This window comes from Trichechus manatus, unplaced genomic scaffold (genome assembly GCF_000243295.1).
Source record: "Trichechus manatus latirostris isolate Lorelei unplaced genomic scaffold, TriManLat1.0 scaffold00137, whole genome shotgun sequence".
NCBI lineage: Eukaryota > Metazoa > Chordata > Mammalia > Sirenia > Trichechidae > Trichechus > Trichechus manatus.
In genome coordinates this window covers 2482353-2500297 of record NW_004444073.1, presented here as the reverse complement: position 1 = coordinate 2500297, position 17945 = coordinate 2482353, and the positions used below count along the sequence as shown (strand labels likewise).

General features: G+C 41.0%; 1 protein-coding gene across 4 annotated transcripts in view; it reads right to left on the bottom strand.

The window, feature by feature from the left end:
- Positions 1–6682: 6682 nt before the first annotated feature.
- HERPUD2 (HERPUD family member 2) overlaps positions 6683–17945 on the bottom strand; it is a 50054-nt gene continuing 38791 nt past the window's right edge. Inside the window, exons 7-9 of one of the 4 annotated variants that reach the window (XM_023739581.1) lie at positions 10869–11149; positions 10011–10128; positions 6683–7110 (exon numbers count right to left, since the gene is read on the bottom strand). In XM_023739581.1, coding sequence (XP_023595349.1) covers positions 10025–10128; positions 10869–11149 — 385 coding nt within the window. In that variant the 3' untranslated portion in view covers positions 6683–7110; positions 10011–10024. Of the gene's footprint in view, positions 7111–8401; positions 9523–10010; positions 10129–10825; positions 11150–17945 lie in introns of those variants that run through there. The other 3 variants (XM_023739579.1, XM_023739578.1, XM_023739580.1) reach the window with 3 other exon arrangements.

The following is a 17945-nucleotide window of genomic DNA, read 5'->3' as shown; positions in this document are numbered from 1 at the left end:
ACATAAGTATTCCCCTATATTTTCTATCAGTATTTCCATGGTTTTATTGTTCACATTCAATAGGATGTCACGTAGAATTCATTTTGATATAAACAGAAACCTAATTTTAATTTTCAGAGGGTTAACCAGTTATCCTTTGAAATAGCATAGTTGTCATTATAAGTAAGCAACTTAGATAATAATTCACAGATATGTTTTCTCAATCTTCTATCCTGTTCTACTATTTTCCTATGCCAGTACACATTCATAATTTTATAATACATTTTCATGTGAAGTACAAAGTAATTTCTCCCAACCACATTTATTTTCTTTTAGTTAAGTGGCACATCAGAAACTTACTTCTTGCGAAATATTAAATTTGGCTTTGTCTTAGGTTGGTGCGGCAGCAGCAAAGGACCAGCAGCAGCAGAGAACCTGCAGTGGCAGAATGAGGAGACCAGCAGGGGACAGCACTGGAGCCAATCTATGGAGCCAGAGAGCTGAGTGCCTGTGCCCCGGAGGCTTTCTGGCGGAGTGGGGTGCCTCCGGGCACTTATCCGTGGAGCTACAGAGCTTTGGAACACTTGTCCCACCAGGGCAGATGTGGGCATGAGGCCCGAGGAGCCAAGAGGACAAAAAACCAGGAAGCAGAAGCTGAAGAGACAAGGAACACAAGAAGCCAAGCTGCCTCAGTCTCAAAAGGTATAGCCAACACCTCTGGGAATTCAAAGGGTGGAGCCATGGCCTCTGGTGTTTCTAAGGGTGGAGTCGCCACTCAGATGGACTAGAAGAATGGTGCACCTAAAGCCAAGGGAGCAGAGTTGCCATCCCAGTGGGCCTAGAAGGCGGAGCTGAAGCCCAGAGCCAAGGGGCCTCCACTCTGAATCCGGAGAGTGTGGGCAATACCTACAGTCTGGGGGGCAGGGCCATTGTGTAGATTGTCTCAGAGAACAGAGGATTATTTTCAGAGCCTTGAGGGCTAATGTAATGTGTTCTGCTGACTTGGTAGGTGCCTGTTATCCCATCTTTCCCTCCAGTTTCTCCCATTTGTGATGGAAATGTCTAGCTTGTGCCTGTTCTGCCATTGTTACCTTTGGAAGCAGATAACTTGTATTCTAGATTTCACAGATGAAAAGGAATTTCTGGATTTTGGACTTGGAGTTAAGACTTTTGCTATGATGTGATGCGATAAATATGTTTTGCATGTTGCAAGGATGTGATTTTTGAGAGGCCAAAAGGTGTAATGTCATGGATTGAATTATGTCCCCCAAAAAATGTGTGTATCAGTTTGGCTGGGCCATGATTCTCAGTATTGTGTGGTTGTTCTCAATTTTGTGATTGTAATTTTATGTTAAAGAGGATTAGGGTGAGATTGTAACACCCTTACTAAGGTCACATCCCTGATCCAATGTAAAGGGAGTTTCCCTGTAGTGTGGCCCGCACCACCTTCTATCTTACAAGAGATGAAAGGGAAGCAAGCAGAGAGTTGGGGACCTCATACAACCAAGAAAGCAGTGCTGGGAGCAGAGCGTGTCCTTTGGACCCGGGGTCCCTGGGCGGAGAAACTCCTAGTTCGGGGGAAGATTGATGAGAAGAAGGCTGACAGAGAAAGCCTTCCCCTGGAGCTGATACCCTGAATTTTTACTTTTGGCATATTTACTGTGAATAAATTTCTCTTTGTTAAAGCCATCCACTCGTAGTATTTCTGTTATAGCAGCATTAGATGACTAAGACAGTTGGGTTCTCTAGGGGAGCAAAACCAATGAAATACATAGAGATTGATTTAATTCAAGGACATGGCTCACACAGTTGTGGAGGGTGGCAAGTCCCAAAATCCATGGGTCAGACATTAGGCCGGAGGCTTCTCCTGACTCACGTGGTTGTAGGGACTGACTAACCCAAAATTAGCAGGTCAGACGGCAAGCTGCTGGCTCATGGGGCTACGGGAGCCAGCAAATCTCAAAAATCTGAGGCCAGGTGGCAGGCTGCTGGCTCACATCCCAAGAACTGCAGTCAGATGATGACAAGTAGGATACAAGATCGAGTGAGAGTACTGCTGGAACATCCATTTATACGCTGGAGGCTGGCCATACCCCCAAGGAAACCCCCTTTTCAACTGATTGGCTGCTCATAGCAGATCTTATCATGTATGTGAATACATTCTATCAGATCTCATCATAGAGGTGATTACATTATATTACATTATAGAAGAGTGATCAGTTCAATGTCTGCCAAATCACTGAGAATCATAGCCTGGCCAAGTTGACATGTAACACTAACCATTACAGTCCACCCCTTGTCAACTCTGCACCTGTACACATCTCCTTAAACCATACATAATCTCTACATAAATAAAATTATAAAGTCATACTTGCACCTAACATGATACAACATGCGTATAACCAAAAAAGCACTAGTCCTGTTCACATCTTATATTTTATAAGTAATGGGATAAAGGAGGGAAGAAAAAATATTTCATATATATGTGTGTGTGTGTGTATGTACACATATGTATAATAAAACAAGTAAGAAATACTCATAACAATTACAGTCCTTGTTTCTGCAACTGGTCACTTGGTCAGTGGTATTTAGAACTACCTTCTTCCACCACCCATTCCGTATTTCCTTTACCCTCAGCAAGCACCTCAGCTAGTCGTGGTTCTTTGCCTGGTGGAGTGACCCAAACTTTGATTCTCAAAGGGTCTGGGCCATTAATAGTCCTGCTGGAATTGGGTTGCTGTAGTTTTCCATTGACTTTAAGGACAGGACTTGGTAATACTAACAGATGCCCAAAGGGATCTCCTGTATTCCAGACATACTCTTCTTTACCTCCATTGTGTAGTATCAATCTGATTTCCTCTTGGTAATCAGGGTCAATCACACCAGCCAATATGGTAACTCCCTTCATCTGTTGATCCAGAGGCACGAGACCAAAGTGGACGGGTAGCATTATTAACTTCCAGTTCAATGGAATCAGTGTTGTGTCTCTAGGTGGGAGCATTCTTCCCTTTGGAACTAAGTCCTCTGGACCCAAAGAGCATAGGGTCGCAGGAAAAGGAAGCAAATATTTTGCAAGTGGGTCACTAGCAGTAATAGTGAGTGGTGCTACTCCCATTTCCACACCTTGATTCCTAGACCCGTGAATTCCGACTATGGGAGAAACAGCACTATATTGGATGCTGGTTTAGAGCATATACAGCCTCCTAATAATATTGCCCCAACACTGCAAGGTACTGCTACCGAGCTGCTGCTGTAATTGTGTCTTTTAGAAAGCCATTGCATTATTCTATCAAGCTAGTTGCTTCAGGATGAGGAACATGGTAAGACCAGTGAATTCTATGAGAAAGGGCCCACTGCCATACTTCACTGGCTGTGAAGTGAGTCCCTTGATCCGAGGCAATGCTGTGTGGGATACCATGACAGTGAATAAGGCATTCTGTAAGTCCACGGATGGTAGTTTCAGCAGAAGCATTACATGCACGGAAGGCAAATCCATATCCAGAGTGTCTATCCCATTAAGAACAAAGTATCGCCCTTTCCATGATGGAAGCAGTCCAAGGTAATCAACCTGCCACCATGTTGCTGGCTGATCACCCTGAGGAATAGTGCCATAATGGGGACACAGTGCTGGTCTCTGCTGCTGGCAGATGAGGCACTCAGCAGTAGCTGTAGCTAAGTCGGCTTTGGTGAGTGGAAGTCCATGTTACTGAGCCCACGTATAACCTCCATCCATTCCACCAAAGCCACTTTGTTCATGAGCCTATTGAGCAACGACGAGTGGCTGGGGAAACAGATGACTAGTTTCCACAGAATGCATCATCCTATCCACTTGATTGTTAAAATCCTCCCCCGCCAAGGTCATCCCTTGGTGAGCACTCATATGAGACAAAAATATCTTCACTTCTTTGGCACATTCAGAGAGGTCTATCCACGTATCTCTTCCCCCTACCTCCTTGTCACCAATTTTCTAATTATGTTCCTTCCAAGTCCCTAATCATCCAGCCAAACCACTGACCACAGCCCAGGGTATACAATGGTTTACAATCGCACATCTGGCCATTTCTCCTTCCAAGCAAAGTGAACAATCAGGTGCACTGCTCGAAGTTCTGCCCATTGGGATGATATCCCTTCACCACTGTCCTTCAGGGAGGTCCCAGAAAGGCGCTGCTGTTGTGCACTTTAAGTCACGCCTGTGTATTATGCAGAACCATCTGAAAACCCGACACGAGTTTTCTCTTCCTGTCAACTTATCGTAAGGAACTCCCCAAGAGGCCACAGATGCAGACTGGGAGAAGGAAGGTAATGTGACAGTAGTGGAGACCATGGGCATTTGGGTCACTTCCTTATGTAACTTACTTGTGCCTTTAGGTCCTGCTTGAGCCCCATCTCATATACACCACTTCCATTTAATGATGCAGTGCTGCTGTGCATGTCCAACGCTATGACTATGTGGGTCAGACAACACCCAGTTCATAATGGGCAGCTCAGGCCATACTGTGACTTAGTGGCCCATAGTTCAGTGTTCAGTTTCTGCTAAGGCCCAGTAACAAGCCAAAATCTGTTTCTCAAAAGGAAAGTATTATCTACAGAGGATGGCAGGGCTTTGCTCCAAAATCCTAATGGTCTGCGCTGTGATTCAACAACAAGAGCCTGCCAAGACTTCAAACAGCAACTTTATCTGCCACTGACACTTCAAGCACCATTGGATCAGTGGGTCATATGTCCCAAGTAGCAGAGCAGCTTGCACAGCAGCTTGGACCTGTTGAAGAGCCTTCTCTTGTTCTGGGTCCCACTCAAAACTAGCAGCTTTTAGGGTCACTTGATAAATAGGCCAGAGTAAACCCAAAAAACCAAACCTGTTGCTGTTAATTCCAACTCATAATGACCTGATAGGACAAGAGTAGAATTGCCCCATAGGGTTTCCAAGGAGCGGCTGTTGGAGTCGAACTGTCAACTCTTTGGTGAGCAGCCACAGCACTTAACCACTGCACCATCAGGGCTCTGACACACCCAAATGAAGGGTATGTTGCCTCCAAAATCCAAAGAGGTCCACCAGGCATTGTGTCTCCTTTTTGGCTGTAGGAAGGGCCAGATGCAACAACATCCTTCACTTTACAAGGAATATCTCAATATGCCCCAAACCACTGGACCCCTAGAAACGCCACTGAGGTGGAAGGCACCTGAATTTCTGACAGGTTAATTTCAGACCCCTTAGCATGCAATGTCTTACCAGTAAGTCTAAAGTCACTGATATGTCTTACTAGGTTGAATCAGCATGTCATCAATGTAGTGAACCAGTGTGACATTTTAAGGACCAGAAAGGTCATCAAGGACCTTTTGGACTAAATTATGACATAGGGCTGGAGAGCTGATATACCCCTGAGGTAGGACAGTGAAGGTGTATAGCTGGCCCTGCTAGCTGAAGGCAAACTGCTTCTGGTGAACCTTCAACACCAGAATTGAGAAAAAGACATTAGCCAGGTCAATAACTGCATACCAGGTACCAGGAGACATATTAATTTGCTTAAGCAATGAAACCACATCTGTAACAGCAGCTTCAACTGGAGTCACCACCTAGTTTACAACAGTCCACTGTCATTCCCCATGATTCATTTACTTTTTGCATAGGTCAGTTAGACTAACTGAATGGGGATGTGGTGGGAATCATCAGCCCTGCATCCTTCAAGTCCTGGATGGTGGCAGTAATCTCTGAAATCCCTCTAGAAATGCAGTATTGTTTTTGGTTTACTATTTTCTTAGGTAGGGGCAGTTCTAATGGCTTCCACTTAGCCTTTCCCTTACTTAGCCCTTACTCCACATGTCAAAGATCCAATGTGGGGGTTCTGCTAGTTGGTGAGTGTATCTATTCCAATTATGCATTCTGGAACTGGGGAAATCAGCAGAGGATGGATTCCGGGATTCACGAGACCCACTGTAAGATGGACCTGAGCTAAGACTCCATTAATAACTGCACCTTCATATGTCCTACTCTGACTGGTGGGCCACAGTGATGTTTTGGGTCTCCTGGAATTAAGTGTCAGTTCGGAGCTAGTGTCCAGTGACCCCTGAAAAGTCTGATTATTTCCTTCTCCCCAATGAACAGTCACTCTCATAAAAGGCCACAGGTCCCTCTGGGGAAGGGTGACAGAAAGATTAGCAGTATAAATTTTTGGCAGTGTAGTGGGGTCCTTCCTCAAGGGAGCCCGGCCTCCTCTTCATTAAAGAGGTTGTGGGTCTGTAAACTGGCTCAAGTCTAGGAACTGATTGAGGGATGTGACTCTCTAATCTGTTGATTAAAGTTAGATTGCCATTCACTTGACCTAGAATCCTTCCACGTGTACAGATCAAGTAAATATTTAGATTTCGCATCTATTTCACTCCTAAGGACACCATGACTAAGTAGGCAACGCCATAAGTCCATACGAGTTAGACTATTCTCATTACTGCTTTGTCTCTGCCAAATATTACGGTAATCATACACAACTTGTCTTTGTCAATTAAGCGCCGCCACTTGGCCCCTACTACCACAGGGTCCAATCAGCCAGACTGTAGTTAGTTGTCTTAATTCAGCTAGGGAAGTACCTACTGTCAAATCTGACTTACATAAAATAGCAATCACAGCAGTCTTCAAGGATGCTGGGGCTCCCTTCACAAATTTGTTCCTCACCATCGTGGTAAAAGGTGTGTCCTCTGTGTACTCCATGGGTGGGTCTGTGTGTCCAACCTGATAAATTTACTCTAACATACCAATTTCCCTAAGCCTTTGTTCTTCTACAGTATATGTAGGCAGGTCTGGCATTTCAACTCTAGTGTAGGCCACCACTTAATCCATGCTTTGTTCAGTGAAGCAACCAAATAAACTATGAGATCTTTTTTCTAACCTCTCAAATTGAAACATTGCGTGAAGAATCTGTACTTAGTGGGCCCATATTAGTAAATTCAAACTGATCCAATTTTATGTTCCTTGCACCATTATTCCATACCCTTAATAGTCATTCCCACAGATATTCCCCAGGTTTCTGTTTGTATGTATTAGAAAAATAAAACAGTTCTTTTGGAGTATAGCATACCTCCTCCTGGGTTACACTTTGTACTTCATCTCTTGGGGCTCGCTGGGCTTTAGTTACAGGTCTAGAAGCAAAAATGTGAGGTGGGGTGAGTCCTGAGGACATTTAGATGTCTTGTAAGGCATCTGCCTCAGGCGATGCTCCAGGCAACACCCCAGGAGATATCTCAAAGACTATTCAGGCATAGCTGGGTTAATCTCATCAGATGGGGGTGGAAGGGATTATGATTTTACTGGGTAGAGTGATTTAGTAGACAATGATGGAGTAATCTCTGCAGATGGGAGTAGAGGGCTGGTTCTGTTGGCAGGACTAACTGAACAGAATTAGGAGCTCAATGTTCCCAGCTTCCTGATTATCTGCCCATTATGTCCTCATCCCAAGTTTCAGGATCCCATTTCTTCCCAATCAATGCCCTCATTTTAACTTCAGACACCATTCAAGATTGGGAATTCAACTGCATTGTAATCTAGTCACTCTTATGACTCTGGGTTTGGTTTTCAGCAATATCAGCTCCGTTACTAACAAGAAATAAGGCTTCTTTCAGGGTACAAATGGCAACTTTGAGGCTATTTATGTGGTGCTTGAGCTGTGAATCTTAAGTTCTGACCTTTTTTACCACCTTGTCTAGCGAAAGTAGGACCAACCAACCAGCTTCCTTATACTTCTCATTCTGACAAAATTGTAGAAAAGTTATGCAATCACCCAGAACCTTGTCTCTCACCCATATTTGATCCACTGGTAGCGACAGTTTGCATATTTCTATTGTCACCTCACACCATGGCTTAGCAGTGCCCTCTTTACTTCTGGAGACAGACTCTTCAGCACCTTTAAACTAGCCAGACTTGAGAAACAATTTGGAAAACTCATCCTTATGATTTTGTTCCTCTAGAACCACTCTCAGTACCATATATCTTAGGCTGGGTTTTCTAGAGAAGTAAAACTGATGAAACATTTATATATATAAATATATATAGAGAGATTTAATTCAAGGAAATACTCCTGCATTTGTGGAGGCTGGCAAGTTCAAAAATTCATGGGTTATGCATCAGGCTGGAGGCTTTTCCAGACTTACACGGTTGCAGGGGCTGACAAACTCAAAAATTGGCAGGTCAGATGGCAGGCTGCTAGCTCACGTCCCAAGAACCAGAGGTCAGATAATGAAAGTTGTATGCAGGATTCAAAGTGAGAGTGAGCTTTGCTGGAACATCCATTTATACATTGGAGGCAGGTCACACCCCCAAGGAAACTCCCTTCTCAACTGATTGGCTGCTCACAGCAGATTTCATCATAGAGGTGATTACATTATATCAGATCTCATCATGGAGATGATTACATTACATTATGGAAGAGCAATCAGTCCAATGTCTGCCAAACCACTAAGAATCATAACCTAGCCAAGGTGACACATAGTATTAACCATCACAGGATTTTACTTGGATTTTTAAATAAACTACCTAGGTTTCAGACTACCTGAGAACTAAAAGATACCCATCTGGAAAGGGAAGAGGTGAAAATACCTTGAAGACTTCGGCAACCCTTCCAAACAACTACTGAAATTTACATCGATTTTTGCATTTAACGGTCACATTACTGAAAGTCTGAACAAATATCCCATAAGACAGTTTACCATAATTGACCTTTTATTTAAAAAATTACTGAGCGTGATTTCCAGCATATCTCATTTTATAAAAGTACTGCCTGTATCAAACATTTTATATCACTGTTAATTCCACTGAAGAGCTGCCTTTTTTTTAAAGGTACTAATTCCAATTAATGGGATACATGCCCTTAAAATAGAAAGTTTCCATTATTCTATTCAAATTTCAAAATTAAGATTATTGAGTTTATTGCTTTATGGCTGGGCAAGATGCTACTAGCACATTTTAGGTAAATTATATTCTTTGTTAAAAACTATGAGGTCATTCTGTTTAAAACTTTCAGGATAATTCACAAAAAATAAGATACATTTATTCAAATTACACACTGACGGGCTGGGCTACTAACTATAGACGTTTACGTGAAGCAGCTCTTTAAAGAAATAAGATGCACAAATAGGTCTGTCTTGGTATAATGTACATAACTGAATAAAACCTGGAAGACCAATATTGTTACACTATGTTCTGTCAGAATTAAAAAAAAAAATTTAGTAGTCCATTTGTGCTTAAAATATTCATATGCATGAGAAGCTTAAAGAAAAAACACCTCTGTACATGATGATCAAAAGAAAGTTATAAATTTTTTTGTAATTGCACTGTTATTTAAAACACTTTCCTAAAGTCAAACCCTCCTTTGCAGCTGGCATAGTTTTTCAGGTCTAATTGGCAACCTGGGGAGGCCCCTCTGGTATGAGTGAAGTAAAGAAGGTGGTAATAAAAGACCAAGCTGAAGCCATTAATCCAGGCCTTTGAATTGCACTGGCATCTTCACCTGCATCTTCTCCACTCTCACCTTCAAGCCCATCATCCATAAGATGCTCCTTTCAAACAAAAGAAGAAACATACTCCTAAGTGATATGAACTGCTAATATTAACTCATGACAGAAAGGAGAGAAGTACGTTCTTTCGTAGAAAGGAATATGGGCATGCAATAAGGAAGTGGTACATATCTGGTCATTGGAAATCCTTGCTACATTCAAAAAAGATAAATTCCTTAGTGTTTAAGGTCAAAGAAGACAAGTACCGATGTAACAAAATAAATTCTCAACATGTGCATAATTTTCTTTCTAGGTTATCTTCAGGAAGAATAATGTTAATCCTTCCTATTTAATTCTAATATATGACTGACTCAAAGTTATATTTTAAGTTCTCCAGGATAAAACCACCACAATTTATAATTTAGCTTTTCTTCATGTGCAATTCCACAAATGGAACATGTGGAAGACTCATGATTCTTTTATTACTTTGGTCCCACATAGTCCTGAGAAAACATTTATATTTAAAATATACAAAAACCTGATTAACATACCATTTCTTCTAGTTCTAGATTGTTAACATTTTGCCCATCATTGTTAACTTCCGCATTATTGTTGGGAGCCTCCTGCTGACCTGCTTCTTGCCTAAAAGGAAACCATCCAGCTTGGTGTCTGTTCAACAAAATAAAGAAAAAAGGCAGAATTGTTTTTATTTGTAACACTATAAAGCAAAAGTGTCCTACAAAAGAAAAATGATTAGAACTATAATAAATGAAAAGACCACATCTCTTACTTCAGGTCAGAAAACTCTCTCTCTCAAAGCAACGACAGCAAAACAAGAACCAAGTCAAGTCTAAAAGTCTACTGTGGCTTAACTGGCTCTATGATATATCAGGACATACCAGGAGTCATAAAATCTTCTTTTTGAGATTTTTCAAAATGAAATTCAAGTATTTCTTTACTCCTTGGGGAAAAGGAGTCAAGGGAAAGTTAGCCTACCTATACCAAAAAATCTGACCTATACCCATAGCACTTCTTGTTGATAACTATTAATTAAAAAGGGCATGCTTCTATAGGAGTGCATCATATACCTTCTCAAGTTCTAAATAATCAACAAGGCATGTCTAACAAAATTAACATAAAAGATAGTAAAGGAAAAAAATCTGCCTCTACACAATTCTGACAAACATTCTTATTCAACACAACTTGCCTTGCTTTTGGTATCAGAAAAATACCAAATATCAGAAGCCCAGCATTCACATTCCTTCACTCAACATTCACTGACAGACTGCCATACGACAGATTCTTGGCTAAGCAGCTTTAGAAAGTAATTACAAGAAACCACAAAAAGTTAATGAACATGACTTACAGATAAACCAGTAGCATGGCTCCCATTACCATGATAAACCTACTGAAAGAAGAATAGAAGTATACAATGCTAAGGAGAATTGCAGCTCGTGAGAATGTGTACATCCAGTCTAGCCAGTCTCGGTTGAAATCTTCTTCGTTTAGCACTGGACCTCCCTGTGCATTCATCTGAACATTCTCATTCATGGGTCGATTTTCTTGAACCACTAGGTTTGGAGCTGGTGGGGGTTCTTCTCCAGGAACATGTGCCAAATTTAGAGGCTGTGGAGCAGTAGGCTGGGCTGGGGTGGCATTTGTTGTGGCCTGAGCTGAAACTGCAGCTTGACTGAAACATTCACCAAAATAAATATTTAAAAAAAAAAAAAAAAAAGTTTACCATACAGTATTTTTTAAAACTCCCTGAAGAGTCATATTTATTTCTCATAAACCCAATATGGAGTATCACAACTTCTGTCCCACACTTCTTAGGTAAGCACAAATTCCAATGGAAAAGTGGAGCAAAGACTGAAGGCAGGTGCAGCTCAGTCCTCTCTTAGCCTGGTAGTGGAAGACAGTGGGGAGAGGTGGAAGAGGTAAGGACAGCCATGTTTCTTTTCTCTCTTTCACTAGATAACCTTATAAGGTAATAACAGCCAGTAGATCCAAACCTTTTCATCTTCACTAAGGGCCCTTTTGTTATTCTACATGAGAATACACCTACACCACCACTACCTCCCTCCCAGACCCATGTTTTGAAAGATTTGTCTAAAAATGTATATTAATTTTTGCCTTATGTGTCTACTATCAATGATAAATGCTTTGTATTCATATTTTAAAATATTAAATAGATTCCAGATAATAATCCCTCAACACCTATCCTGACCTTTGGGATCTCCAATTGAGGACCACTGTCAACTTATAAAGGACTGTGGTCCTGAAGTTTGCTTACAATCTGACTGCTTGAAAGTCAGAATACATTTTTCTATAACAGGTTTCCAGTAAAATGATATTAAATCTGAATTTGCTTCAAAAGTATACAGCAAAGCAGAAAGTTGTAGAATAAGATTGGCCATGAATTGACAAATGTTGAAGCAACATAACAGGTAACCCAGGGATTCATTTTACTATTCTCTCTGCACTTTCATATGTCAAAATTTATCTATAATAGTAAGTTTAACATTCAGATAGCAAAATAAAATAAAAGTTTCCTAGGTTACAAGACACTAAGCCAGTATGCTAATACCTTGTGTCTGTATTGGGCTTTGTAGTTTTCAAAACACTTCCTACCTCACAGATATTCTAATACATAAGATCTAGTAGTAAACCACAATGAAACTCGCTTACCTTTCACGGTTCTCATGAGATTTATAAATGACACAAGGGATGTAAAGCACCCAGAAGAGTACTGAGCACACAGTAATCATTCAAAGGACAGCTATTACCATAGCAACATACAAGATACAAACAGCCTGCCTAGAGCCAAGGGTTATGAAAGACAGCATTAGGTTAGCTTTATGGGGGAAGGTCAGAGGAAGGATAAGGATTTAGGCTTCACAATGTGGGCAAGAGAGTCTTCGGATACTTTCAGGGATGGGGAATGACCAATTCAATTATGTGTTAAGAAAGCTAACCTGGCAGTAGTATACAAGATGAAATGTGGTAAAGAGCCTAAAAGGAGAAAGTCCTATCGCAGTAATACAGGTCTAAAACGGAAAAAAAAAAAAAAAAAAATGCAAGTAGGATATAAAGGGAAGGACACAAGCTAGAGACAACATATTAACTTTGGTAAGTTGAGTTCAAGAATGACAGAAGCCACAATCAACGCTGACTAAAGTTCGGAGCTAGGATGATGATTACAAGAGAGACAGTAACCCATTGTGGTCAAGTTGATTTTGACTCATGGTAACCCTACAGGCAATAGCAGGACTGTCCCATAAGGTTTCCAAGGCTGTAATCTTTATGGAAGAAGACTGTCACATCTTTCTCCCACACAGCAGCTGGTGGGTTTGAACTGACGACCTATCAGTTAGCAGCTGAGGACTTAATCACAGAGTCAACAGGGCTCCTTCAGAGAGATACTATCATTGACAAAGAAGTCAGGAAGAAAAATGCACTTAAGAGAATGGAAGAAGTAAGGGAGAGTGCTGATATGTCATGGGGTTGTTAACCAATGTCATAAAACAGTATGTGTACTGACTGTTTAATGAGAAACTATTTGTTCTGTAAACCTTCATCTAAAGTACAATAAAAAAAAAAAAAAAAAGAATGGAGAAGTCAAATTTTAGACATAACTGAGTTTGGGCAAACTAGAAATCTTGCAACAATTAAGTGGAGATACAGGATGAAGCTCAGCCAAAGATAAGAATTGGGAATCATCCACAGAGAGCTAACATAATAACTAAGGCTATGAAAGAAAGAAATCCTAGGAGCCTAACCCAGGACTGAATCCTGTCTTCCCTACCACACTATGGGTGCCGTGAGGCACATGGTAAGTATACCAATGTCTGTGAAACTGACCAAGGAATGTTACCATTAAAAAGGAGGAAAAAGAGGACTTCCAGGTAACATGGCACTATAGGCAGAAGCACCATGCCGTCCCTCCACAGCAAAGATCTGAAAAACTAAGCCAAACAGAAAAAACGGCAATCCTGAAACCCTAAGCATCAAATGAAGAGATAAAGAACTCAGCCAAGCACCAAATGGAATAAGAAACTGACAGAGAACAGACAGCAAGGAGAGATACATGCAGAGGTTCCCTATCAGCGACCGCAGCACGGATCCACCATCCTGGACTCCTATCAGAGACCAGCGAACAGCAGGTACGAGAAAGCAGCTTCACGGGAACTTCCAGCAGGAGACAGAACAACCGGTAACCAGCAATATACGCTTTGCCAACACCACTCTTCTTACCACCCCTCTGCCTCCTGTGGCCACAGTTTCTTGGCCGGGAAGCATCAGCTTCACCCCAGTGTCGCCTGGATTCCACCCGCCTGCACTGGCCGGCTCCTGAAGTGCCACTTGTTGGCTGCTGGTGTTGCTTTTCTCTGCTTTTTAGATTTCTTCCTTACCTCTCACCACCTACCCCTCCTCTCTCTCAAATACCTAGCTCCATGAGCCATCTTTGCTTCTTCTGAAAGGCTATGAAATGCCGCTTGAATGTGAGACTGCATCCTGGCCCATGATGCCATGCTGGTGGGATCCCGGGGCTTTTTTTGTTAGTTTTGAATTGTTTGTTTGTTTTCTTTTTCTTTTCTCGAACTGGGAGCCCGTTATAGCCAGGCAGTACTGCGTGACTTGGGACCTACCCCCTAGGTTTGCACAGATGCACAGACGGATCCCTGAGAGCATTTTTTTTTTTCCCCTGTTCTTTTTGGGTATTTCTTGTTCGTTTTCCCTCTTTTTCCCTTTCTGTCTTTCTTCATTACTCAGTTTCTCATATCTCTATACGTTCCTTCTCTTCCTGTCCTCTGAATACCTGACACTGAGTGACACCTCTTTTCTAGCCAGACTGTACTTCACAGCCTGGGAGCAACTTCTTCAGACCTCACAGCCGCACCGGTGGAATCCCTGGGTGTTTTGCTCTTCTTTTTTCTTTCTAATTTTTATTTAAGCATTTTTTTTCTTTTCTTCTTCTCCTTTTTGTTTTTCTCTATTTCATAGTCTCTCATCTCTCCACTCCAATAGCAAGCTCCCCTAGCACTCATTTTTGTTTGTATGTTTTTGGCTCCTGTTCCTCTCCTCTCCCCCATACTCATCTTAGCTCCACACATCACAATCTTCCCCTTCCATCCTGCCTACTTGCACTGTGCAATGGACATCACACCACCAAGCAGCAGGCATGGCCTACCGGAACCTGACCTGCACTGATTACCGGCCCACCCTGGTGGCCATAGTAAGTGCCACAAAAAAACCCATCCTAGTAACTCCACTTCAGGTAGACCTACCCTGCTGTACCATACTGAGTGACTGACCCTGCCAACTGGAGCAGGAGGAGAAAAGTATTGTGCCCAGAGATGAGCAAACAATAAAGAACACACAGCCCACCTGCTCAGACATAGACAAAAAAAATGAAAAAACAGGATGAAACAAGCAATCTACAATCTATAAACGAGAAAAATAACTACCAAATTCCCCAAAGACAGCAGACAATATCAAAACATTTACAAAAACACGACAGGATGGTTCCAGTAGGCGTCCAAAATAAAACACCAGATGACTTTCCAGTAGAAAAGGCACCAGAACTGCCTGAAAGGGAATTCAAATCTCCAATATTCAGAGCTATCCAATAGTTGAAGCAAAAAGCAGACAAAAATGAGGAAAAAATAGACAAATTCATGGAAAAGGCAAACAAATTAATGGAAAATACAGACAAAAAAATGGAAGAATTCAGAAAAATAATGCAGGAACAAAATGCCAAAATAAATTCACAACTAGAAATCACACAAAAACAACAATTAGAAATCCAAAAGATAAACAACAAGATTTCAGAAATGGACAGTGTCACAGAAGGGCTGAGGAGCAGATTTGAAATGGTGGAAGACAGGATCAGCGAAATTGAAGACAAACACTTGGATACAACTGTTTGAGGAAAAATCAGGACAAAAAGAACAAAGAAAAATGAAGAGACCCTGAGAATTATGTGGGATACAATCAAAACCAAAAATCTGCAAGTGATCAGAGTTCCAGAACAGGAGGAGAAAACACAGAGAGGATCACTGAAGAACTACTGACAGAAAACTTCCCCAATATCACGAACAATGAAAAGCTGGCCATCCAAGCAGCTTAACGAACCCCATATACGATAGACACCAAAAGAAGATCACCAAGGCGTATCATAATCACACTCACCAAAACCAAAGACAAACAGTCCTGAGAGCAGCTCAAGAAAAACAAAAAGTCAAATACAAAGGAGAAACAACACAGACTAAGCTCAGATTATTTGGCAGAAACGATGCAGGCAAGAAGGTAATGGGATGACATATATAAAAACTTGAAAGAAAAAAACTGCCAGCCAAGAATAATACATCCTGCAAATTCTCATTCAAATATGATGGTGAAATTAGGACATTTCCAGATAAACAGAAATTAAGGGAATATGTAAAAACCCAACCAAACTTACAAAAATTATGAAAGAGAGTCCTTCGATCTGAGAACTAACAACTTCAGCACACAAGCTGAATCCAGGATGCAGGATTATACCAGCCAGATACCAATCTAGGAGATGTGGGGATATATGCCATTTAAACATGGCTGCACTATTGACAACTGCAGCCCCCACAGGCCTCTATGCTGTATACGACACGCTGGAGACTTGTCAGCAATGAGAAAGAGATTAGGCACGACTTGTTTTCCCAAACCTATTGTCCTGTTACTGATTGGCTTGTTTACCTGAATTCCTTCTCCCTTGCCCGAAACTTATTGTTACTCACCCAAAGCCCATTGTTCTGTTATTTGCTTTACTGCTTGCTGTATTGACTATAAAATAAACTCCTGGGACTGAAGCCGGGGTTCGACTCCTCAGAGTGACCCTCCTGGCCCCACTTCTCTTTAAGAGTTGTGGCATTGGTTATTGTCTCCGCCGCCCCGACAACCGTCACCACTGCAACAGAAATGAACTCTCAAGGACTATTCAAAACCAAAAGAAATACAACAGGGAATCAGAGCAGTTAATCTGTAAATGACAACAACATCAGAAAAACAAAAGAGGGAATAAACGGTGTAGGTATAAAACCTTCTAATGGAGAAGAAGGAAAAGCGATACCAAGTAATAATAGATTGCTTCAAACGTAGAAAGATAAGAATAAATTTCACAGCAACCTCAAAGAAAGCTAACAAAACCTACTCATCAAAATAAACAGTAAAAACATAAAGTCTCAGTAAAAACAAAACCCACAAAAACAAAAAAAAATGAAAAAAAAATCCACAAAAGAAATTCAGCACAGGACTAAGAAGAACAAAGAAAACGTCAGCACCACAAAAAAAGCACTACAAAATGACAGCAATAAACACAACTATCAATAATTACACTGATTGTGAACGGCCTAAATGCACCCATAAAGAGACACAGAGTGACAGAATGGATAAAAAAACAGGATCCATCAATATGCTGTCTACAAGAGACACACCTTAGAAACAAAGACGTAAATTTATTAAAATTCAAATGTTGGAAAGAAATATATCAAGCAAACAACTACCAAAAGACAGCAGGAGTGGCAATACTAATCTCAGATAAAATAGACTTTAAAACAAAATCCACCATAAAAGATGAAAAACACTATATAATGATTAAGGGGATGATCCATCAGGAAGACATAACCATAATAAACATCTACGCCACCAATGACAGGGCTCCAAAATACATAAACTCTAACAGCACTGAAAAGAGAAACTCACAGTTCCACAACAACAGTAGGAAACTTCAACACACCACTCTCGGTAAAGGACAGAACATCTAAAAAGAAACTCAGCAAAGATACAGAAGACCTAAAGGGCACAATCAGCCAACTTGACCTCATAGACATATATAGAACACTCCACCCTACAGCTGCAAAGTACATATTCTTTTCCAATGCTCATGGAATGTTCTCCAGAATAGACCGCATCTTAGGCCACAGAGCAATCCTCAACAAGATCTAAAACGTTGAGATAATATAAAGTATCTTCTCTCACCACAATCCTATCAAGGTAGAAATTACAAACAGAAAGAGCAAGAAAAAAAAATCAATTACATGGAAACTGAGTAACACCCAACTTACAAACCACTGGCTAATAGAAGAAATGAGAGATGGAATCAAAAAATTCCTAGAATCAAACGAGAATTAAAACACATCATACCAAAAACTTTGGGACACAGCAAAGGCAGTGCTCAGAGGAAAATTTATAGCAACAGATGCACACATCAAAAAAGAAGGGTTAAAATCAAAACATTAACTACACAACTCAAACAAATAGAAAGAAAACAGCAAAAAAGCCCACAGCCACCAGAAGAAAGGAAATAATAAAGATCAGAGCAGAAATAAATGAAATAGAGAACATAAAAACATTAGAATCAACAAAACCAAAAGTTGGTTCTTTGAAAGAATCAACAAAATCGACAAACCACTGGCCAGACTGACAAAAGAAAAACAGGAGAGAACACAAAT